The sequence below is a fragment of the Amborella trichopoda genome, chromosome 4 (genome assembly GCF_054954075.1).
Source record: "Amborella trichopoda isolate Santa Cruz 75 chromosome 4, AtrichopodaSantaCruz75HAP2 v2.0, whole genome shotgun sequence".
Lineage (NCBI taxonomy): Eukaryota > Viridiplantae > Streptophyta > Magnoliopsida > Amborellales > Amborellaceae > Amborella > Amborella trichopoda.
The window spans coordinates 51142181-51167117 of NC_142339.1; the positions used below are offsets into that span (position 1 = coordinate 51142181).

The 24937-nt window shown below is 37.4% G+C and overlaps 1 protein-coding gene across 6 annotated transcripts in view; it reads left to right on the top strand.

The window, feature by feature from the left end:
• LOC18422269 (translation initiation factor eIF2B subunit epsilon) overlaps positions 1 to 24937 on the top strand; it is a 76792-nt gene that overhangs the window by 17994 nt on the left and 33861 nt on the right. The window contains exons 1-7 of one of the 6 annotated variants that reach the window (XM_088865566.1): positions 7913 to 7990; positions 10791 to 11053; positions 13520 to 13649; positions 14654 to 14733; positions 20192 to 20440; positions 20572 to 20654; positions 23895 to 23986. In XM_088865566.1, the coding sequence (XP_088721692.1) occupies positions 10868 to 11053; positions 13520 to 13649; positions 14654 to 14733; positions 20192 to 20440; positions 20572 to 20654; positions 23895 to 23986 (820 nt within the window). In that variant the 5' untranslated portion in view covers positions 7913 to 7990; positions 10791 to 10867. Of the gene's footprint in view, positions 1 to 7912; positions 7991 to 10790; positions 11054 to 13451; positions 13650 to 14653; positions 14734 to 20191; positions 20441 to 20571; positions 20655 to 23894; positions 23987 to 24937 lie in introns of those variants that run through there. The other 5 variants (XM_088865567.1, XR_016054717.1, XR_016054718.1 and 2 more) reach the window with 5 other exon arrangements.

The window sequence follows — 24937 nt, forward strand, 5'->3', positions numbered from 1 at the left end:
CATCTAAAGCACCTTCAACAACAGCAGATCACACAAGGCCTTCGATCTCCTGAAACTCTAGAAGTGTCTAACCCTCTCTATACAGAAGCAAGCCCTCCCCAACCCCAGATTTCTCACCACAACCATCTCATTGCAAGTAGCTGACCGTCTCCCATCACAAAATCCCAATGCCTTCACCCATAATACCTAATTGCAGTGCCAAAACTAGATCCCATGGTTGTTCCAATGAATAACCCACTTTCATAATCACTACTATGCCTCAATTCTGACCCCTTTCAGCCCCCAAAAACAAATCCCATGTTCATCGGTGGCTCCCACCATTGTAGTAGGTATCGCCACCAGCAACAAAAGAATACCCCTCTTAAGGGCATTACTGCTTAGGTTTTTCAACATGCCCAGGCCATCCCTTATGGGCTTCGTTTGAGCTAGGGAAATATGGGCCTCTCCATAGCTGATGTGCGGAGCAACCACAATGGGAGTCATCCTGTTCTTCCTCTGTGGTGAAGAGCAAAGGATGCCCAAAGAACCAGCAGCCAGTTTCAAGGGTGTTGTCCCCGAGCTAAAGCCTTGGTCATCCTGGATGGGAGCCGCAAAAACCTAGAGACATGAATCAAAACCATTGGATTTCCCTTGCACTGTGTGTCATCATTAGGGAGATTAGGAACTAACCTATCTAGGGGCTTTGTCAAGGTTCACTAAAACTCCGTTGGAGTTCTACCTCTAGGCATTGTCCAAATTCTTGTAGAAACAACCAAACCCTTGCCGAAATCCCTAACAATATCGCATTATCCATCGTTCTACAGATCATCAGTTGGAGACAAACTCCTGTGAACACCGTCAGTGTACAACATGATACAACTCCAGAGGATGATTTTCAAAATCTTCGTGATCCGGAGTCATGACCACGAGATATTGCAGATTGTGGACATCAAAAAAATCATCAGAGAACAAGAAATTGCTGGGGATCTCAGGTAGTCATTAGTCAACAAAGGGGGGAAGAGGTTGGTGACATGATGAAGTCAAAACTTCAAACCACACTGTTGATTGACACATGGACCACCCTTCACATGCTGGCCAAGAAACATCTTCCCTCACATGCTCAAAATTTTCAAATTCCATGCCCATTTATATTCAAACTGAAACCCCAAATTGTACCCTCCTATTCATTACAGTCATCCATCAAAAAAAAAAAGGAAAAAAAAAAAAAACACTCAACAACCACCCAACCATTATTGAATTCAAAGCTCCCTTCCTTCCATTTTTCAAACCAAATGTACCCCAATCATCTGAATTGTTAACTTTTTCCACCGTTTAATCCAATGGTGTTGATCTTTTTTTTGTCTTGTTCCCTTAGTCCCCCTTCCCCCAATCCAACCTCGCTAAATTCACGTGGCTCCCAACATGCATGGTCAAGATTGCATCATGCCATGCCTTCCGGAGCACTGTCCACAAAAGCCTACCCCATTCTGACACGCCTTAGGCGACCACACATCCTCCCTAACATGGACGACTATGATGCAGCCATGATGCTCCCCTTTATGATGATCACACCCTTACCCCCTTTCTCCTCTACATTGCAGGGGTAAACCCCAGTCACCATTACCACTCCACATGCACATCTCAATGTGGATGGGCAGGATTGAACAACATTCGACTGCTGGCTCCCCATCCCCTTCCATGTAGCCCCTTAAGATCACAAATGCATCCAATTTGAACGATGGTGATGCCCCCACACAGATGAATTATCCTCCAGTTGTCCCTTCAGCTTGCATGGTCAAGATTGCATCATGCCATGTCTTCCGGAGCACTGTCCACAAAAGCCTACCCCATTCTGACACGCCTTAGGCGACCACACCCCATCTGGCCGCTACACAGCCTCCCTAACATGGATGACTATGATGCAGCCATGATACGCCCCTTTATGATGACCACACCCTTACCCCTCTCTCCTCTACATTGCAGGGGTAAACCCAGGCACCATTTCCACTCTACATGCACACATCTCAATGTGGATGGGCAGGATTGAACAACATTCGACTGCTGGTTCCCCATCTACCCCTTCCATGTTGCCCCTTAAGATCACAAATGCATCCAATTTGAACAATGGGGATGCCCCTACACAGATGAATTATCCTTCAGTTGTCCCTTCAACTTCTTGTGGCGAGAGAGATGCCACTTTTCCCTATACAGCGATGGTTGTCGGATGTCGTTCTAAATTCTATACCATTCAGGATCACCCTACTGATGGGTCTGATCCCACAACAAGATACTATTCTAACATGACTTGCAGTTTCCCTGTGAAAATAGGAGCCCTGGAAAGCTAGAGATCTGGAAACTGGGCACTCTTGTTTGTTAACATGTTCGGATTCCCTGAAGGTGGAATTTCTTCTTGTTTGGTTAACCTTGGAGCCTAGGAATTTGGAAATCTGCCTGTTTGTTGAATATGTTTTTTTGGTCATAACGCATCCAATGCAGTAGTTGCGAAATAGACGGTTCAGATCAAATATCTTTAATTCATATGATAAACAAATATTAGGAAAAACATTTCAGCAAGTTGTAGAAAGCTAGGAAAGGAAACACCACCTATCAACCTGATTATAACGTCATTTGATAAGTAAATTCCTAACTACGAAGAAAATGGCTTCTCATTTTTAGAAAAGTAAGTCTTGCCAATTTGCATACTGAACTGACATTACAAAATAATTTCAAAAATTCCAAACAATTACAATGGCATATCTAAAATATCAAAAACATCCACAAATAATTACTTAAAAGTTTTATTTAATGGTTTAATTTTTCTTCCCATTCCACATTTCCATAGTGCTATATGCTAAAAAATTATTCTTAAAAATTGAGTGTAATTTACAAGTAAATGGTAAAAAGATTAATGATCTCCAAAAAAATGGCTATTATAGTTACAGATATCCATCCAATGAACATAACAAAGATTGAGAAAAACAAAGCACTTCATCTTTAACAAGGAAGACCAACCTTCAAGTTCAGCTATCCAATGCTATAGATGACTTTGGAATCAACTTTCCTTTGCATTTATCAATTCCAAGAAACATGCATAAAATTTGGCTATTGCTTTACCAATGCGTAGGCCATGCTTTTTAATAAAAAACCTCTCTAAAGTCTAAACCATCATTTTCATCCCGTCAAATAACTATAACCAATTGCATGACTGTAACATTACTTGTTAAATACTTAAGCATATTAAATGCCATATAATAACTAACATGTTCAATACCACTAAAAATTGCCACGACTAAGTCATCATCATCATCATTATAGCCTTTTTCCGATTAACTGGGTTTGGTTACACGAATCCTGGCCTTTCATTATGCTCTATTAAAGGCCATACCCTCGGTGAGGCCATAAGTCCCCATATATTTCCGAACTACTGCTAACCACGTCCTTTTGGGCCTACCCTTTGCCCTTTTAAGTCCTTCCACTTGAACTAACTTGCACCTCGTAACAGGTGTTGTACTTGGTCGGCGCCATAGTTCTAATTTTGTGTGCTACATATTCCTCAATCTCTCCATTTTCCTAGATTATCGACCCAAGATATTGGAAGTACGGTCTTTTTTGTATTTCCTGGCCGTCAATCTGAACTACTTCCTCATCTCTACTTCTATTATTACTAAACTTGCATTCTATATACTCTATCTTAGTCCGGCTAATTTTAAAACCTTTGGATTTTAGAGCGTCCCTCGAAAGTTATAATTTTGTGTTGACGCCGTTTCGGCTCTCATTGATCAAAACTATGTCATCTGTGAACAACATGCACCACGTTACCTAAGTCCTCCATAACTATGACAAAGAGGTACGGGCTCAATGCTGACCCTTGATGTAGACTTCTTGTCACTAAAAACTCACTCGTCTCTCCCCTAGTTGTTCGTACACTAATTAGCACTCCATCGTACATATCTTTCACCATGTTGATGTAGTATCTAGGGACTCCTTTCTTTTTCAACACCTGCCAAATCTAATCTCGAGATACTGTATCATAAGCTTTCACTAGATCTATAAAGACCATGTGGAGGTCTTTTCCCTTCATCAGAAACTTCCTAGTGCCAAGATTGAGTAAATTCATCAAAACATAATTGGGAAAATATCAAATATTTTTCTTGGAATCTGAAAATAAAATGTAAACAATTATGACAAAATAAAAATACAAATGTAAAATTTGCTAGCTTCTTGTGATTTCATTCAATGCTGTGGTTAAACAAGAAGAAAGGTGAAAAGAAGAGAGAGAAAGATTGAAAAAACACTTAAAACTTGAGAGAGTTAAGGAACTAAAAGGGAGAATGGGGGAGAGTTGCAACATCTGAAGACTAGGAATTAAGTGAGTCTCACAATCACCAACAAAATCAATGGCAACCAAACCAATTCAATTCGCATAACAAATTAGGGAAAAAACCATCCAAAAATCTGAATCCATGAATACAATTCCTAGAAGATCACCCATATACGGTAAACAATTAGATGAGCAATTTGGGCTCCATGTTCAATTTAAAACGCCACCATATCGCTCTGTTTCACAAATTCAAACAAAAGGGGAGAAACACTACAAAAAGTGAACTCGATCAACGGTTTACCTGTTGGATGGGAGAGAAGCACAATACAAATTGTCACCTTGATAGATGGAATTGAACCCATCAGAAACTTCAGAGGGGTGAGGGAGGTTCATTGATATGAGATTGGGAGCAGAGACTAGGGGCTTGACCATATGGTGTGATTGTAGTGGTGATGGTGGTCTAACTGAGCCATGGTATTTAGAGAAAGAGTCAATTAACATCTACAAATTCTTGATTCATGGAGAGAGAGAGAGAGAGAGAGAGAGAGAGAGAGAGAGAGAGAGAGAGAGAGAGGACAAGAGAAATCGCCCTTGTTGAGAGGAGAGAGAGAGTTCAAAGAGAGAGGAGTGAGTGCAAATTGGGGAAATGCGAATTAGTTTTCAGCTGGACTGTGAATTTTTAATGCTGGGCATAGAAAGTTGGATCCCAGATATATATATATTTTTTGCGTGTTTTGGGGGGAGGGGGGGGGGGGGGGGTGTTTTCAAAGCAAATTGGGGAAATGCGCTTTTACTTTCTCCACAACTGATTTTGCTCTAGAGGTCTCCCATTAAGTGGCTTAAGAAAGGTGACCAGAACATTGTGTTCTTCCCCAAAACAGCTAATTGTAAAAGGAGCAACATCATCCTTCAAATCAGAGAGCGCAACCATATTTACGATGATCGTGCTCAAGTTAAGGTCCCTGAAACTTTTTCAAAGGCTATGGCCTACTCCTCAGCTAGACCCAGAATGGCTGATTCTTAATTTCAATATCCTGGTGGAGTCAGTTAGATGGTTAGAGTGTCCAAATCCAGGGTACGAAAGGCGATAGTAGACATGGGCTTAAACTATGAAAGAGTCACTTAGCATTATTTGTTTTAACTACTTTAGTACTGGTGGGAATCAAAATTATTAAGTGAAAATTTTCTCTACAGTTTCATTTAAAGCGTGAATTAGGATGACTGATCAAAACGAAGAGGTGGAAACAAAAATTTGAGGAAAGCTGTAAGAGGATTGGGAAGTATATTAGCATGTTGCTTGCTAATCAAAAGGCAAAGCTTGCTAATTCCTTCACCATTTTAGTCGATGTTCTCGTTTGATGTGGCTGCCGGAAGCTATTGATCAAGCACACTAAGAAGACTATGGGGTGGCCTGGGCCCCCCTAGGTGGGAGAGGTGAGGGGCGGTTGTAGGGGGACTCTCTTTAATGAAGTTCATGTCTGGGATACGTGAGAAACTTCAAGAGTAATTAGGCCTTCCCTATTTATACCATGTGTGTTACAATCCAAGACAATGAGATTTGAGGCTGTTGGCCAAGCTATATGTTTTCTTTGAAAAAAGGAAATGAATAGGTTCAAGGCAAGCTGTGATGCGACTTTCAACCTTGAATGGAGTGGATGGAGATCTATAACTGAAAGGTGGCAATGTGGATGTAGTGAAGTATATGAATTTAAAAATTCTTCTCAGTTTTTTTTATTTGTACCGGCTTGTCCACTTACATACACCAAATTTACATCTTGAAAAATCATAAAAACAAAATCTTGATGGAATCTAGGATTCTCACTTGCATGCCATAAACAAAATTCAATAAAATCAAGATACAACGCATAAGGGTGAATCAAGAGACATGGAAGCGAAAAATACCTGATTACCTTGCCTTGTATCACCTCCAAGGACTTGACACACCCCACTTCAGATCTCCAACACTGATCGCGCACTTGATCTAGGTCCCTTCTTAATCTCTTGGAAGGGAAGCCTTGGCAAATAGTTGGGGTGATGACAATATGTAACAATCCTAAAATTTCAAAAAAAAAAAAAAAAAAAAAAAAGGAGAAAAGATGCTTTTAAATAGGTGATGGTTTGTTTGAGTATGATGGTCCTTGAGGACCATCACTATTTTCAAAAGTTTTTACTTTGGTTTAAACTTTTGCTTTTGCCTTTGCCTGTTGCTTTTGCTTCTTGCTTGCCTGCTGCTCGCAACGTTCTTTAGCGGACGTGGTTTTCGTATGTTAAAAGCAGACGCTTAACGCGACACCTCAGGTATGAGGTAGAGCGTAATAAAATATTATAATAATACGTTCTAAGAATTTAAATAGGGGAGGTGAGCACTCCTACCCTAGAAAATTTTGAGATCTCTCTCTCTCTCTAGCCGAATTTTATCGAAGTTCCCTCTCAAATATTTGTGGGTAAGTGACATCGTCTTCCTGAAAAATAGTCTATTTTTAATAAATAGTGATATTTCCGTCTAGGATCTTTATTTTATCAGTTTTATGTGTAAGTGACCTCATTGTCTCGAAAAATAATCCATTCTTTTTAAAAATGAAATGAAATAATTATTTCTGCTTATTATCATGAATTTTAGACGCGATAAATTTTATGCGCACGTGACCTCATTATCTTGAAAAATAATCTTTTTAATAAAAATTGTGATATTTTATCCATGTTAGAAATTAGAAAAATAAATTTATTTATTTTTCTTGTCTATGGTTAGAAATAAATGTGATATTTCTGCTTTTAGTAAAATTGTGATATTTCTTTCTACTGTTTTGAATATTTAGATATTGAAAAATTCATGTGCAAATGACTGCCTTATTATTTAAAAATTGACATTTTTGTAATTGATTATAGTATTGTTGTGAAATGTTTATTTGTGGATTGATATCCCATAAATTGTGATAATTCCGTATTCTTGAATTTTTATAAGAGTTTTTCTATACATATTAAATTGGCAATCATGCTAGAATGCCTTTACAAACTACTACCTTTCTAAATTTGAGCCCAAAATATTTGATTGGTTATTTTTGAAATGTTATAGAGAGTGACTGTTATTAATGGTTTCAGTGATATGTTGAGTACATGATATTGCTGCTTTCGAATGTTTAAAGAGATTTAGAAATAATTTAAGTATGCAAGTGGACTCATCCGGTTCGCCGGTGAGGTATAAGTGGACCTATCTGGGACGCCGGTAGGGATTAAGTGGACTCATCCGGTACCCGGTGAGGTATAAGTGGACCTGCAGGGATTACGTGGACCTATCTGGGACGCCGATAGGGATTAAGTGGACCCATCAGGACGCTGATGGGGTATATAGGTGACCTACTTGGGACGCCAGTAGGGTATTTTGTGAAATCCTTTGAATTATGTACTGCCGTTAAAAGTTTTATAAGCATTTCAATTACTCGGATTACACTTAATTATGCATTTATTGAAAGTGAAACTGTTGATGCATTTCTGTTAATAGATCTCATTTTGGAAAATATTGATATCTTTCAATCATGATTATTTTTAGGATTATGATGATCACTTACTGAGTAGCCAAACTCATCAAACTATGGTAAACATTTTTCAGGATAACTGCGGATTCATTTTGAGTGCTAGTCAAGATCAACCTTGGAAGATACTGTTGTTGTGCTAGCTTTCTTTATTTACTTTGTAAGACCTCTCCATTGTAAATTTGTCCTATCAATAGATGTATATATGTTTTGTCTGACACATCTCAGGAATAACAGTATTGTAAATTCTTGGGGTGTGACACAATACAACCAAGGGCACGCCTTTTCTTTTCTCACCAAACTAAGGCTAGGGCATGCCACCCCCTTAGAATCTAGTTGGGGCATGGCACCCCTTAGGCTTTATTGGCTAGAGAGAGTTATGAAGAGAAGAGAGAAGAGGAGAGAGAGAGAGAGGAGGGGCATCGAGGCAAGGGAAAGAGTGACTGTTGGTCCATATTTTTGACGCACTTTCTGTGCATGTGAATAAAAGAGGATGCGGTTGAAACCCTGGCTTGTTGGTGCCAAATATGCCTTAAGGACTACGGAAGCCTTCGCGGAATAAGCCCAGATTTTGATGAATCTCTGCAAAGGCATCATCTTGGCCCCAAAAGGTGCACAAGAGTGGCCTTTGCGCTATCCCAAAGTCATTCCTCAAGTTTCGCCCCAATCAGGCCAAGGTGCGAAGAGATAGGAAGAAAGTTCTATTGAGTATTGTGCTCTATGCGTGTACGGTGTAACCATAGTAAACTCCATGAAGATAATCTCAGATGGTCTCCAGACCAATGTTGTTAGATTTGCTTCGGAGCTTTCTTCTGTTTGATCAGAAAAATGAAGCAATTTGGTGCTTCGGCCAATTCGGGGGACGACTTCAATTTTTTTTTTGTAAAAATTCAATATAAATAAAGTATAGATTTTTATATAAAAATATATTACGGCCAATTCGGGAGAAGACTTGGGGTTTTTTTTTTTTTAAATCAATATAAATAAAGTATAAGTTTATATATAAAATATATTAAAATAATAAGAAATAAAAATAAAAAGAAAAAAGACATTCATGAGGACATAAACACCCTTTCATATAATGAAGAGGCTAATTTTATTTTAATAAAAGTTAAGGATAGTCGTGGGATTTTATAAAAACAAAAGAGATGGGCAAGGTGGTATTGATGATGTGGGATGGGGCCACGTGGGTAGTGAAGTATGTAACACGCCCCTCAAATTTGTTGGATTTGGGGCTTAGTTTTCTCTCTCTTTGCAAAGAGAGTTGTTACGCTGCAATTTCGTTTTGAATAGCATTTTGAATGGGGAAATGTAGCATACTAGTGCAAAAATATAGGAGCTGAATAGCATTTTGAATGGCGAAATGTAGTGCGAAAATATAGTAGCTGTTAGCTTTGCTTCGGTTGTTAGGTAAAACCCGAAGATTTCGGGTGCTTCGCTCGAAGCGAAGCGAATATAACAACACTGCTCTGGATCACCACAAGCAGCTTTAGAAGGCCGAAAAACCCATGACTACCAAGTTTCACTCCAAACGGACCTTTCGTGGTCCTACTTTCCCAAAATGGGTAAAAAAAGCAAGCTAAACGGGTTTCCAAAAGTAGTAGAAAACTGATACCTTCTTCCAAAAATGGGGCAAACTTGTCAAGCTCATATCTCACAATCCACACGGCGCTTTCATTGTCATTTTTGAAATGTGGTCTTAATAGTGATTTCAACATCACAAGGGAAAGTTATGCCGACGTAAATCTGAGGGAACATTTTATCGTAGTTTTCAAGATGAGTTTGCCATTCTATTTTTTCAAGGGAAAAAATATCAAATTTGGGTTCTATTTTAGTTAGGAGTTCGGACTATATTAGATTTGGGTTAGGGGGTCCAATAAGGTCTATAAATAGGGTTGAGTTAGGGTGTTCCATTCAAAGCTAATAATTGTTATTCCTAGGAATTCTAATGAATTTGCAAGTACTGAAGCTTAGTCTCCATTAATTTTAAGTCAATATTTCTTTGATTTCTTCTACGTTTTTCAAATTTGCATTAGGGTCTGATTAGTGGGATGGTTTTGGAGGATTCATTTGGTCATAGATGATTTTTTATTGGCTTTCGGGAGCCATTTTGTGTATCTTTGAAAAAAAAAAAGAAGAAAAATTTGAAGCCACTCTTGTTTGGGTGGCAGTTTTATAAGGTGAAGGAAGTGCAAAATTGAGTTTGTGTATGTACTCATCACAAAATAGTTTGGAGCTACTTATTAAATGGCGACGGAGTGATTGTCGACAAAAAAGTGGGATATCTTAGGTTTCTAAAGTTGGATTTTGGTGTTGCTAGTTAGGGTGACTAGATGCTTTCTTTCACTGGTTGCTGTGATAAGTTACCAATAATGCTGTACATGGGATCCCGATTTTGTTTTCTGGTTGATGTATTCAGTTAGTGGACTTGAAGCATTAGCCATAGAATAAAATTGAAAATATTGCTTTTTCATAATTATGAGAAATTTTTGTATCTTTAGCATACATGTTTGTGTTGAATGGTGGTGGCCCTTGGATTTTCATGCCAACATAGTTTTGCAGATCTTCTAGTTTTTATTTTTTATTTTTTATTTTTTTGAAGAAAAGTTATTTCTGTATTTAAGAAATTATCTGATTCATTGAGCCAAAGTAATAAGTTCTACAGTTCTTGTGTTAAATTGCAGAAAAGAATCTAATTCTAAGCAGTTAATACTAGATTTTGTTTGTTATGGATTCCTTCTGTGTAGAGTGAGAATGGTAATGAGTCATTAAAAAGAAAAAAACATAAATAGAAAGAATGAAAAGTCAGAGGTTCAGTTTGTCTTCTGACGGGATGTGAAATTTCTTAAGCAGTTTTCTATTATATTGTACTGAAGTAGCCCATGTTGTGATGCTAGCACTGGATTACTTTTGGATTTATTGTTCACCGTTTCATTAGCTTGTACTTATTTATTTCTCAGATGTCATACAATCACGATCAGCACATATCGGCCCATTGTCCTTGGTAGGAGAGGGTACTGTTATTGGTGACAACTCCATGATTTGGAATTCAGTTATTGGTCGAGGATGCACGATTGGATGCAATGTTTCAATAGAAAATTGCTATATATGGGACAGTGTTACAATTCAAGATAAATGCAAATTAAGGCACGCTGTTGTTTGTGATGGGGTGGTTCTTAAGACAGGAGCTGTACTGGAACCTGGTGTTATATTGTCATTCAAGGTATGGTTAGATATCATTTATGGGATTGAGGTCTTTTCTTTTGATGTCAGTAGGTGTATTCTTATTTCACAATGTTGGCACAATTATCTGAGGAGCAATGATCCAATGCAACGGTTGTATCATAGTATAATGCAACGACACTTCTAGAAAACCATGTTTGTGGTATTTGTATGACCCCAAATTTTGCACACACATTCTTCATCTCAATAATCAATCTCCTAAAAAAAAATTTCAATTTGAACCCTAGATATGGTCAAAATGGGTCCCCTCCAAAAACGAATCTAGACCATTCATTTTGTCAATTTCAATATCTTAGCCTTTATAAACTCAAAATCATTTTTTTTCTTTTTTAACATTGTTCATCTAATGATAATAAAGCCTTAAAAAAAAATTGAAAATGAAAAAATCCTTCTAAGGCCTACATCTACGCATTTCACCAAAATGAACGGCCTATGCTAATTGGGTTAAAAAAATACTTTATAGATTGTGTTTTCAATTTTTTTTTTTTTGTGATTGTTCATTAGAATGAAAAAAGTATATATTTCAAAATTTGGATCAAACAAATAGCCATAAGATGGTTTTTTAAGGTTGTTGCATCATATTACTATACAACGGTTGCATGAAATCATTGCCCTTATCTGAGTGTATGTAATACTAATATTGACTAAGCTTGTTTTTTTTTCATTTTTTGGGTAGTTCAGTGAGGAACAGCTCTCCTACCCGTGGTAGGAATGGAACTCAAGACGTTAAGTTGTAGCGCCCCACCACCTTGATCACCTAGCCTTGAGCCTAGAAAGAGCATTGTAATTGAAACGAACTTGTGCTCACATTATGGCTACTTTGGAAACATATCTTTTAAGTGCCCATTCTTAAACAGTTAGAAACTGAAATGGCCATAATCTTAATTTAGATCTGAGAATGAGGGATTCTTGGAGCTGAATAGTGCAAAGGTGATATGTGTTTACTATTAGCAAGCATAAAATATGATTTAAGCATGTTACTGAATGGATTAATGCAATTCAATGTGCCATTGAAGGTAAAAATACTGGCTTTTGCACTGGAATCTTGGATGTCATTACATGCCATTCAATGCGGAGCTGTTTATTGATGGCACTGTCAAACGGGGTTTAAAGGAAGCGACAAACATAGGAAAAATCACTTTCACCTGATTATTTTCGTATAAAAGGTTGCAGTCTTAGTCCATGTTGATAGTGTCTTTATGGAGCTTGGAGGGCCACATAGATCTTGCTTTCGACCTCTTGCCTAAAAACTGTGTTGATGCTAATTGCTAGCGAGAATCTTGCTAATGTAAATTGGCTTTTCTCAGAATGGCCTCTAGGCCTGGGTTATCAGGGTGCGACGTCGTGATGTCTAGAGTTCCAATTCTATGGAGCTCCCAAGTTGGCATTAAAAAGGGGGGTAAAAGGCTTTTCTTAATATGGTTTAATTCTGTCATAAGTTAGTTGAGTGGGGTACTCGGACGACGTGATGAAGAGTTGAGAAGGAGAAGCTTTTGTAATTAATTGTGGGAACCTTGCAGCTAGTTCGAGGATTCCTACTTGTGGAACTTGATTCCAAGTTTTGGAACAAATATTTTCTGTGATTGTGTTTTCTAAAAGGTGAGGTCTTGTTCGTTCATGATATCTGTTTGTTGTCTTGATCTATTTCCTGTACGACCTGGTATTCCAATTCTTAAATATTAAATTATGACCTCTCTTCTTTTTTTTCCTGGGTAGCAGAATTTGATGTCACAATTGTAAAGGATAATACTTCTTGAGATAGTAAACAAGGATTCTCGAAAGTGACATAACCGCGAATGTATTCTTTCCTTGAAGATACATTTTGTCAATATCAAAATGGTCAATTATGTAAACATGTTTCTCAATAGCCTGCAAAGATAATGGTACTCATGGACGTGGTGCATTTTTATGATTTACTTAACGTGCAATAATGTTGTCAGAGGTGTGTTGGAGCTGGTGAAGAGGGTTATGCATTTGAAATTGTCTAGAACTTTTTTTTTCAAAATAAAAAAAAATTTATACAATCTGCAAACCCTTCCCATTATGAGCTCCCTTTGGCTAAATTGTCAGTTCCAAAAGCATGTACTTTTTGAAGTTTTTGAACAATGGTATTTATGTTAATATTTAAGGTACATCATCCTTTCTAATTGTAGGTTATTAGAAAAATCCCCTCAATTGCTCACATTCATTTTTTCCTCTTTATCTTCTGGAACTTTGATGTACTTTCGCTCTTTTTTAACTCCACTGTTTATCTGACATTCTAAGTTCTTTCTTTTATTGTCCAATGAATTAACATATGGTACGTAGCTAGCCCTTGCGAGGGCTTTATCATTTCAGGATTGTAGTTCAGATGATAAAATTGACTCTAATCATTTCAGGATTGTAGTTCAGATGATAAAATTGACTTTAATCTTAGCGGAATATCAAATGGGTGTCTGCTCTTCAGGTTATTATTGGTGAGGGCTTTGTTGTCCCTGCTTATTCCAAGATATCTTTAATGACTCAGCCAACAAAGCAAGATAGCGACGAGGAACTTGAATATGCTGACAGTAGCACTGGAGCCATTGACAGTCCATGTATGTTGCTTATATTGCTCATTAAGTTATCCCAATTGGCTTAGATCATAGTTGTGATTAAAGTTCTTGCAGTCGTTTCCCTTGTTCATGATTTCAATTTGAAAACATCATAACCTTGAAGGACCCTTCCAAAAGTGCTCTTTCTCTGGTTTTTATACCAACGATGTCCCCCTGAAGTGCCTTGGACTGGATATGAGCTTCATCCTTTGGAATTCCGTTATTCCAAATGATTGTTCTCATTAGAGTGATCACTCTTCTTGGTGCCAGGGTTATGCAGTGGAATAAGAGAGTTGCTTGGTTTTCTAAAGTATCATAAGTGATTCTGAGATTTCACAAAAGATTATGCTGTCTGAATGTTTTATGCCGTTGCATTCAGTTATTTTTATCTCTTCTCTGAGTATGGCAATGGAATGTTTAATTCTGTTGACCTTTTTTTCTCTCCTTAATTTTGTTTCATTTTTAATTTCCAAAGCCAACTGTATTCCTAATAATCAGAGAAACACAATAACATTTTCTCCGAGAAATTATGTGCTTATTGTTGATATATCTGATATGACATGCATTTTAATTATTTCATTAACAATTTATATCTAGACAGGATGGGGGTCTCCGAGAAATTATGTGCTTATTGTTGATATATCTGAAATGACATGCATTTTAATTATTTCATCAACAATTTATATCTAGACAGGATGGGGGTTTTTGGTTCTAGTGGTACAGTTATTTTCAAATTTATTTGTGTAGAATCATGGATTTCTCTTTTTAAGTGGCGTTATCTGTCCGTAAGAGTCATGGTTATAAAAGAACAGTGGATGTTTGCATTTTTGTTGTGTCGTTTTTGTATTGCGAGATTTCATCGAATACTCTTACTTTACAGTGTTCATGCTCTTGTTCATGGGCAACTGATCATCTCATATAATGAAGTACAGTCCAAGCAAACAAGAAGCATATATGTCTTTAAATCTTCCATGTAATATTTATTCTTTAGATGCCCTGTTTTACAGCATCAACTGGGATGGAAAATGATTCAAATGGAGTGTTCAGATCGAAATCATTGGATTCACCTTGCTGGGATGCATCTGAGGTTAGGAATGTATCTTTGTTACTTTATGCTGACAGCACGACTGTTTGTGTGAACCAGTCTATCGAACTGACTTATACTTGCCATGTTGATATGTTTGTCCTGCTCGGTAAGAGCAGGCACACAATATATACTTTGTTTAATTTCTGTGGTTGCTAAACCTGTAATCAATTTCATTTTATCAATTTCTACTACTTTATCTTCATATGCATTGATCAGGAATTTTTGTTGGTAAAGATTATAGTCTCATTTTATGTTCTTTCTTTGACTAAAAAAATAAAAAAGAAGAAACAAGTAACAAGAGTTTTGTCAAAGAGGAAAGTGTATGATGGAAGCAATATCAGTTCAAGAGGTGGCAAATTGATATAGATCAGGTGCTACTCGTTCTCTACTAATAAAGAAGCCCTGGCCCCCTCTATAAGCCTAAGCATCCGCTTCCTTGTTTTCTTCCGTAAGAGCTTACTTAAATATTATGTCTTTGGCCTTACAAATACATAAAACTTTATTGAGGACTTCCACCACCATGGAGGAGCTTCCTCCTTAGCCCATTTAATAACATTGAAAATATCATCTTTTATGATAGCCAGTGGTCCCTGCTGAAAAGTGTACAATTTCAACCCTTTGCGCAATATATTTGCTTCAGCTATCACAGATCCACAACAACCTTTTCTCAAGTATAAGCTCCCCCCTTGCCATAGAAGTGCATGACTTTCACCCCAATGTCCATTTTGGACCGATGCAAATGTCAAATTGAAGATCTCTTTGAGATCTGCGACTGCTATCTCTTTGATATCTATGATGACTATCTGTATAGTTTTTCTTCAATGTGGATATTTTGGGCTCCGATCTCTTTGAGATCTATGATTACTATCTGTATAGTTTTTCTTCAATGTGGATATTTTGGGCTCCGAATCATATGTGATCAAAATCCTGCTGAGAAATTTGTTAAGAAAATGAGTATTTATTAAGTTTAGCTGCTGTGATTTAATTGGGAAAGCTGGAGTCCTTTATAATTTTTAGTAAGATGCTCTTCTTTCCAAGTTTGCAGCCAGAATATGGTTTCCTATATTTTAGAGGAGGTCTAGAAGATTGTCTATCTTCCAGTAAAGGCCTTACTTCTTTTTTGATAAATGCCTTTTTTTTTAAACTCCTAATTTCCTATCCTATGGAGAAGCTAGTTACTTATTTTTGGAAAAAGCTAGAGTTTAGAAAATTAAGGAAATCTAGGAATAGCTTGATTCCAATTAAAGTCACATAAAAGGGTGTTTAACCTTTATAAATACCCATTTAAGCCTATGGCCAGTTGGAAGTGAGAATTTTGAGAAAAAATTCAATTCTTAAAGTTTGTTGTGAAGCTATCTAGGTGAGTGATTCCTCTAGGCACTGTTTTGTTGGGAAGCTACATATACAAATGTTATAATATGCATTGCTGTCGTGCCATCCAAAAACCATGGCCAAATCCCTTCTTCGTCGTTTCTGTCCTTTTTTCTGTCTCTCACACCACCCTAGAAACCCTAAACCTTATCCCCATCCTTTTAAGATTGAAACCTTTCCTGAACTAGCCCCCAACCCTCAAGTCCATATGCAACTAACTCAAGATTTACCTGATTCAACCTCATTTTGTCAATCCCATAGTCTATTCTTGCTGGACTGCTGAATTCCAGAAAGTGTGACTCGCGTTCAAACCCTTGTTTCAAATCCTAAATTTTACCCCGGCCGTCGAAAAAATACCTGAACACCATCTCTAATGTCTCTACACCTCATAACACCTTCTTCTTCCCATCTTAAGTGTCTAAATTATGCCCTGGAACCTGAAATTATTCAATCATTTTCAAAACAGATGGGCAGACATCGCAGAGCAAATTTTAGGTTCGACATTAAGGATTTTAAAGGCATTTTAAGACTTTGATTGCTTGAGAAGACAGATGGTGTGTTTTCAGGTAATAGCGCTCATGCTGCCTTTTCCAAGACGGGTCATAATTGCAGTTTCGACATCAGAGCATAAAGTTGCACCTATGCGAAATTGGGTTATCATTTCAAAATTTTTTAAGGACAAGTTTGTGTTATTTTATGTTGTCAAGGGCTAAAATGTCAAATTTGGGTTAAACATAGGAGTTCCAAGTACATAAGGATTGGAATTACGAAGTCCAGATTGAATATATAAATAGGGGGTAACATTAAAATATACATATATATCACCTGCTAGCGGAACGAGAAAGAAATTTCCTCCTCCTGCCCGAGCTTTTCGATATTGTTATTTCAAGAACTCTGTTCGTAAGAATTCTGTTGAATTTGCAGAGCCATTGAAGCTAAGATTGTTATTTCCATTAAATTTTAGTCAATAAATTATTTTCTTTGTTTATGTGTGTTATTCGAATTTGCATCATTTGGTATTAGAACATTTTCATCTCCCAAAGCGCCCTGGAACTACTGCAAGTTGTGCGATGTCTACTAGAGGATGTCAAGGTGGTCATGGTGAAGGTGATGAGTACCGAAATAGTTAGGAGATTTGACGAACCGGCACATGAATTGCTCCAAAAAAAGGTGATCAATTTGAGCCTGAATTGGACATCAAGCCACTCAATTTCCATGAATCTACTGCTTTTGGAGAGCATTTGGTTTGAGCACCGTAGGTACAGATAGAGGTATGTGGTGGATGTTTCTGAATTTTCTGGAGAAATATGGCCCAATGAATACTTGGATTGCATTGCTAGTGTTGAAACTTCTTTTGAGGGGAAAGAATTATCAGATGGGAGAAATGTTAAATTTGTGGCTGCCCCAATTTGGTGGCAGCAGTTGCAAGCAAGTCAGGTTAGAAAAGGAAGAGATAAAATTACTACTTGGAAGGAGATGAAATCGTGTTTGATAGAGAAATTTGCACCCTCTTTATATGTACAAGAATTATGTCGGATATTTCATCATCTTCTACAAAAAGATTCTAGGGTGCAAGCGTACGCCGATGGCTTCTACATTTTGACGAGCCGAAATGAGATCCATGAGAATGATGATCAACTCGTTGCAACATATGTGCGTAGCCTGGAAATTCGGATTCAAGACGAGTTAATCATGCATCATGTTTTTGGTCTTGAAAAAGCATATAAGTTGGCCTTAAAAGTTGAAATGAAGTTGAAGAGGAGTGCAGTAAATTGCTCCTATGGTTGAGTGTTTTCTTCAATTTGAGAACATGGGCAGAAGTGTTTTAGTTGTGGAGAGCCCTGGGCATCAATCTTTTGAGTGCCATGAAAGGCAGGCCAGGATACATTGAAGCAAGACCTATTTATGGTCAAGATATCTATGAAAGGCCTGAAAGTGGTGGTGCTGAATTCTCCCAATGAAGGCAAATTTCTCTTTATCTAGCAGTGCTTATCATCCTCAATGGTGATAGAAGAGCCATGGTTTCACTCCAATATTTTTTGCACAAGATGTACAGCCTAGGGCAAAGTGTGTACGACTCATAATTGACAATGGAAGTTGCAGCAACACAGTTTCACATTAGATGGTGGATAATCTAAATTAAAGTGTGAGAAGCATCTCCAGCCATACAAAATCTCGTGGTTCAAAAGAGGTCATGAAATCCCTGTTATTCTCGTTGTTTGGGCATTTTTTCTATTAGAAGAACCTATGAAGAGTTCGCGATGTACCTATGGATGCATGCTGTCTACTATTGGTCGCCCATGACATTATGACCATTCTGCCTTACACCATGGGGAACACAAGATGTACACTTTTGGAAGGATGGGATTGAGCTTACCTTCAATTATTAAAAGAGGACAATCTGACTGAGCCCAGGGAGGAGGTTTTTTTTTGGGGAAGTGATTTTTTTTTTTGGTTTGGAGGGGGTTGGGGGGGGGGGGGGGGGGGGCGGGGAGGGGTTTATGTACCATTTAAGTCTGCTTTTCCATTTCGAGTTTTGACCTCTCGCTGAAAACTGTGTAAGCTACATGTTGGGTCCTCCTTGAGTGTGGTGCTGGCTTTGATACCATACTTGCAAGCTAGAACCCTCATGCTTCTCATACCCCACCTTTTCACTTCTCTAGTTTTTGGATATATAAATTCATGTGTTGCTCCTTCCCTTATTTTATTTGTTTTCTTCATGAAATGCTAATGATTGTCTTTCTGGAACTCCTTTGTGCATTAAATACTATGGTTTCTTACCTTCTTTTGGATTTTTGCACATGAAAGATGTACCACAAATTTTATGGAATTTGGGCTGCTTGGTTCACATTTTAGTGTGAGGTTTGCTCTTGTTTTCTTGCTTCCTTCTTTTGAACTATTTAGCTTGTGCCCTGTCCAGGGGTGGAAATGCCCCTCATTGAGGATATTTTTGGGTCATTTTTTTAATACTAAAGGTGCAATATTGTTGGTTTTAGGTACATTTGAAATCTAAAGCCATTAAAGCCCATTTTAGAGAGAGAAAACCCCCCAAAAAAAAAAGTGATTGGCTGCATTGGCACAAAGGTTTTGCAGTGGTGTTCCCGCCCAAGGGGAGGAAGAATAATACAAATTCAGTTTAGTGGTCCACCCAAAATGGCACTTAGTATGTCTGTTGACATCTGTCTGATCACTGTGTATGCTGTTTGGGAAACGTTATGCTTGGGCTAACTTTGTTTTTACCTTTTTTTAATAAGTTATTTTGATATTATTAATGTTATATGAACATCTGCATGGCAAGTATGATCAGCCATGATGCACAATGATTTTGCTTCTAGAAAAAAGTGATTGCAGGTCAATTCTGCCATGGGCACATGCATGGCAGGGCCTACACTTTTAGTTTCGTTTAGTGGTTGATTAAGATGATTGCACACTGACATTTGTTCACTAATTGAGGACATCTATTGACTCTTTTCTATGCTTAATCTGCTCTTCAATAAGACGTGATATAGTTTCTTTTGAGGTTATTAATGCTTAATTAGTTGTAAGACTGACTGATTGTTGCTAATTTTTCTGTGGATGTTATTTATTTACTCCCGCATTACATGTAATACTAGCATTTCCTAAACCAAATATTTATTTCCCACTTAATACCTTTCCTTCGCTTTCCATAGTTTTTGTCATTTTCCTACTTGTCACAACTATATGCTAATGTATGTACAGGCCCCACATTTTTGTCCAAAAAGGGCCTTTTTTCTTTATAGTTTTGGTTTCTATACATTGTGTACATTTATGTAGAGCACCTGACCTGTGATCTGTCTCATCCAATCTTTTGTGGGATACTTCTGTAAACATAGGAATATGCTGTCTAAGTTTCAAAGAAAAATATTTACATTTGTTATGAATTTCATCAATATGATATATGTCTAAAGTGAATAGTCAGATTTACACTACTAAGAATTCATTGATTCTACTATATACGTCTTCGAAATTTGGAATCTTTATATTCTTCCTTCTTATATATGGAAGACTAGAATGTGGAATCTTCACCGCTGTATTTTCCTGTTCTTAGTATGTTATTGTCTTCTAGGTTGGTGTGTCTGGCGCTGGCTACCTTTGGTTAGTGGGTGAGGGAGCTCATGAAGAAGAATGGAGACAGTCAGTAGCGCCTGTTCCAGCTGATAAGCTTAAAGAGTTCTTACGTATTCATGAGGATAAGAAGGAAGTATCCAGCCCAACTGCGAATGTTAATCCTACCTCAGGGGAGTCAAGGCATGACTCTGGTAGTGTTGATGATGATGAGGATGAGAAGGATGATGATGCATACTTCGAAAGAGAGGCCAGATATACTAAATACAGCTGCCTATTCCTAATTTTGATTTGCTTTTAGAAATTTCACCTGAAACCCTGTTCATTGATGTTTTCAGGTAGAAGAATATCACCTGAAACCCCGTTCATTGATTTTTTCAGGTAGAAGAGACTTTCCGACGAGCTGTTTCTGATGTTCCTGGAGTTAAACTGGACAATGTGATTCTAGAAGTGAATGCACTGAGGTATATGTCATGCTCTTTCATTCCTGCTGGCTGCCAACAGGGGACACTTAATTAAGGTCTATAAACTATAAATTTAAATGTTCCCCTGCCCATATAGTCCTCCAAGGAATGTTAGGTCTTCCAGCTATAAGGGATTTTTAGTTCTGCATTTGTCTAAGAAACATGTTGTTCTCATCACTTGTAATAATATCCACAAGTCAGCATTAACCAATATTTTTAATTATGATGGTTGGATGTTGAAAATCTTATTTCATAATAATGTCTTTTTGTTAAATGTACTTGTTTTCTCCAAGCATTGGCATATAGAATGCACCATAGCTTCTAGTTAGATTGTGAATTGATTATGAATCATATAGATCTCTTTTGTTGTGATAAATTTTGTCCATGTGCAGATGTACCATAGGGAAGTGCATAAAGTAGCCCACTTTGAGGTAGTGAGTGTTAACAAGGAAAGTCAGCATGTTTTTATGGGTTCCAATTCTCTAGCTCTTCTAGACTAGCATGTTATTGGAAAGGGTTCCTGCTTCAATTCTACCCTTCTCGGGTTAGAGAAAAGAAGGTTTAAGTTGAATGAGAGGATATTTCTCAGTAGAGAACAAAACCCTATTGTTCAAGTGGTTTGTCTTTCCTTTACCTGAATGCACGCCCAGGCTATACTACTGAAATTTCTTTCATATGCATGTATAGACATTTGTACATGATGATGCCAGCAGCAAGAAATTCTCCTTTGGCAATTGATTAAGTTTTGAAGGGTAAAGGTGCCTTGACTAGAAATAATTTTTTGGTTAGTTCATGTTCATCATGATTTAGGTTTTGCACGTAACTCTTTGATTCACACATGATGAGGACCCATATATTTGAAGGCCATTTTCCCTCCCTCCACTGTTGTATGGTTCAAGTTCAGGTGCCAATGAGCTTGTGACTGATAAGAATCCAAGGTTTTATTCTCTTACATGCATCCTGTTTTTCCCCAGATAGTTACCATGTTTCTGCACTATTAGTGTAAGTTCGATCCTTTTCTTCCATTCTCATCCAAGGCTATCAAATGAAAGATATTTCTTATACTCATATTCCATTGAAGAATTAAGAAACAGAGTGAGGTATTCATAAAAGTAAGAAGCACTGAGGAATTCACATGTGGCTTTTTTGATCAACCGCCAAACCTATTGGACAGTCTTGCAGATGTCATTTGTTTCTTGTGTGTGAACTGCATTCTTAGGTATGATTATAGATAAACTTTATGTTTCTTTTTGGTTAATAGATAATGTTTTCACTCCAGGAGAATAGAACAGTACAAATTCAGAAACTTTCTCGGTATCATAAACTAAGTTCCTATTCTGCTTGATGCAGCTGCTTACAAGTATATGTAACGTTAGAGAAGGGAGTGAGAGATGACGCAAAGAGGGAGAGGAAGGGGGAGTGATGTTAGAGTCCCACGCATCTCTCATGTCGCTTTTATATTAATAAAAAATAGTGAAAGAGCAAAACTGTGCTTAATAACTGAAATAGGACATATATGTCCTATTAGCTTAAACGAAAGATAAATAAGAATTTGAAAGAGGACTTCTCACCCCTCCATCCCCCAAAAGAAAGCTGGAGCATATATTCACCCATACCGAGCTTGGAACAAATATTGCTTAATGTATATTATGACCAAGAGCTTTGGTGAGGATGTCTGCCAACTGATCCTTAGATTTTACATACGAAGTAGACACTTGCTTACTAGTGACTTTCTCTCGAATAAAATGACAAGCTACTTCGATATGCTTAGTTCTCAAGAACACTAGATTGCTGGCTATGTAAATTGCAGCTTTGTTATCACAATACATCTTCATAGGCTCAGCAATAGTAAACCCCATCTCCTACATCAGTGTCTTAGCCACTTCAATTCACATGTAGTATTACCATTTCTCTGTATTCAGCCTCTGCTCTTGATCTAGCCATAACATTTTGTTTATTACTTCTCCATGCTACAAATTTCGACCAAGAAATGCACAATAAACTCCATGCTACCAGATTTCCACCAAGAAATGCACAATAAACTGTGGTAGGCTGCCTATCAGATGGAGAACATGTCCAATCAGCCTTTAAGTAACCCTTAATGTTCAAATGATTATTTGAGTTGTAAATTAGACCTCTACTTGGAGCTCCCTTTAGGTACCTTAAAATTCTACAAACAATATCCCAGTGAGAAATCCACGAGGAGTGCATAAACTGACTCATTACACTTACTTTAAAAAGCAATATCAGGTCTAGTAATGGTTAGATAAATTAGCATACCTACCAGTCTTCTGTACCTTTTTGGATCCTCAAACAATTCCCTCTTGTCAGCCAATAATTTTGTATTTGAATCTAAAGGAGAATCAACTGGTTTAGCCCCTAACATTCCAGCCTCTGTCAACGAATGAATCACATACTTTCTTTGTGACACTCTATTGCTATGCTTTGATCTGGCTTCTTCAATTCCTAGAAAATACATTAGCTGGCCTAAATTCTTTGTTTGAACATATTTTTTTGGTGCCTCTTCAAATGACTAATTCGTTCTTGATCATTACCTGTAAAGACAATATCATAAACATATACATGCAAGACAATTATCCTGGTGTCCTGTTTCCAGATAAACACGAAATGATCTGCATGGCTACGCGAAATCCTTATGCCACAACAATTTCACTAAATTTCTGAAACCTTGCATGTGGGACTGCTTCAAACCTTAAATTGCTTTCTTCAACTGACATACCTTAGCTGAGAGCAACAAACCCAGGTAGTTGCTCCATATATATCGTTTTCTGTAAATCACCATGGAGGAAGGCATTCTTCACATCAAGCTGCCCTGGTGGCCAGCCCCTTGTTTGCTGCTACAAATAGGACTACTTGAACTGAATTAAGTTTAATAAGAAAAATGCAAAAATAAGAAGCATTTTGTCCTGCATCAAATTATTATATCTGTTACAAGTTTTCATGGGTTCAGAACAGTATGTCATCACCTTCTCATGGTGTTTCCCCTGTATGATTATTTCCACTTTCTCATGCATTGTACAAATTGGGTGACAGAAAATGGTAGCCCTGCTTTTACTTAACTATACATAGCATTTTCATTTTCATGTGTTTGTTCTTCATTTAATTGGCAATTTGTTGTTGGTTTCTCATACTCTGTTGTATGATTGTATTTCTCTTTCTCAATCAACCATTTGCTCAGAATCATACGTTTTGCCTGACGCATATTTTTCTATGAATTAGGTTGGCATATAATATGACAGTTTCAGATTGTGCTGGTGCATTATTTCATACTGTCCTGAAGTTGGGTGTAGAATCTTTAAGTGGTACTAGCCGTAAGTGCCTCCTGTGTACATGCTTTTTTCTTGTATTTGCTTAACATATGAATTCACAATGCTGAATATTTCTAAAAAAAATTGCCTTCTTCCTTAGATTGTACTTATCGCATTATCTGCCCAAAATACTAGCATACCTTCGTGCAAATGTGTACACAATGCACATGTGGAAATTCCCCCTTTTATAGACTGTCAAAGATCTGGTTATTATCTTCCAATCTGTGCTTTAATAGATTGTACGATCCTTAAATATCACTTAGTGCACTTTAACCTTTTATGTCACCATTTAAATGATACACTCTATTAGTATCCTTAAAAACTCTGAAGAATGTTTCTCACAATCTAGCCTGGCTGTGTACAGGCATCATTTTCATCTAAGAATTCATGCAACAGTCTGTACATCTACTTGTTGGAATCTGTCAGAGTTGCTGTATTCATGTATTATGGGTGTCATTTTAAATGTTTTCCATATGCATATATTGTCATTTGTTTATTAGGCTATTTGGGCAATTGTTCCTCAATGATTACCAATATTAATTATGCGCTATGATTGGATTCTTTTTTATAGTTATATTTTGTTTTCTTTAAAAATTAACTGGTATTTGTATATCGGAATTGGCTATCAAACAAAATCTTTCAAGAGTTTGTGGTATAAAAACAAATGGATTTATGAATTAAGATATATGCAAAATGGTTGGTGTAGGTTTAAGCGTATGTGTGGGGGGAGGGGTGATCTAGAGCTCGCAAAATTGGGTTTGGGGGTTCTTCTTTTGACAATGTATCATATGTGTGGTTCGCTTCTCTTCATGTATGCCAAAAGACACTTGCAATGATCGTCGTAGTTGGAATATTTAGTCCAACAGTTGGTTGAATCTCGAGGGAGCAGAGGAGGATTTGGATGGCCTAAGCAGGGGCACCGCGAGTCCCTTTCCACAGTCAGATCTTATCCCC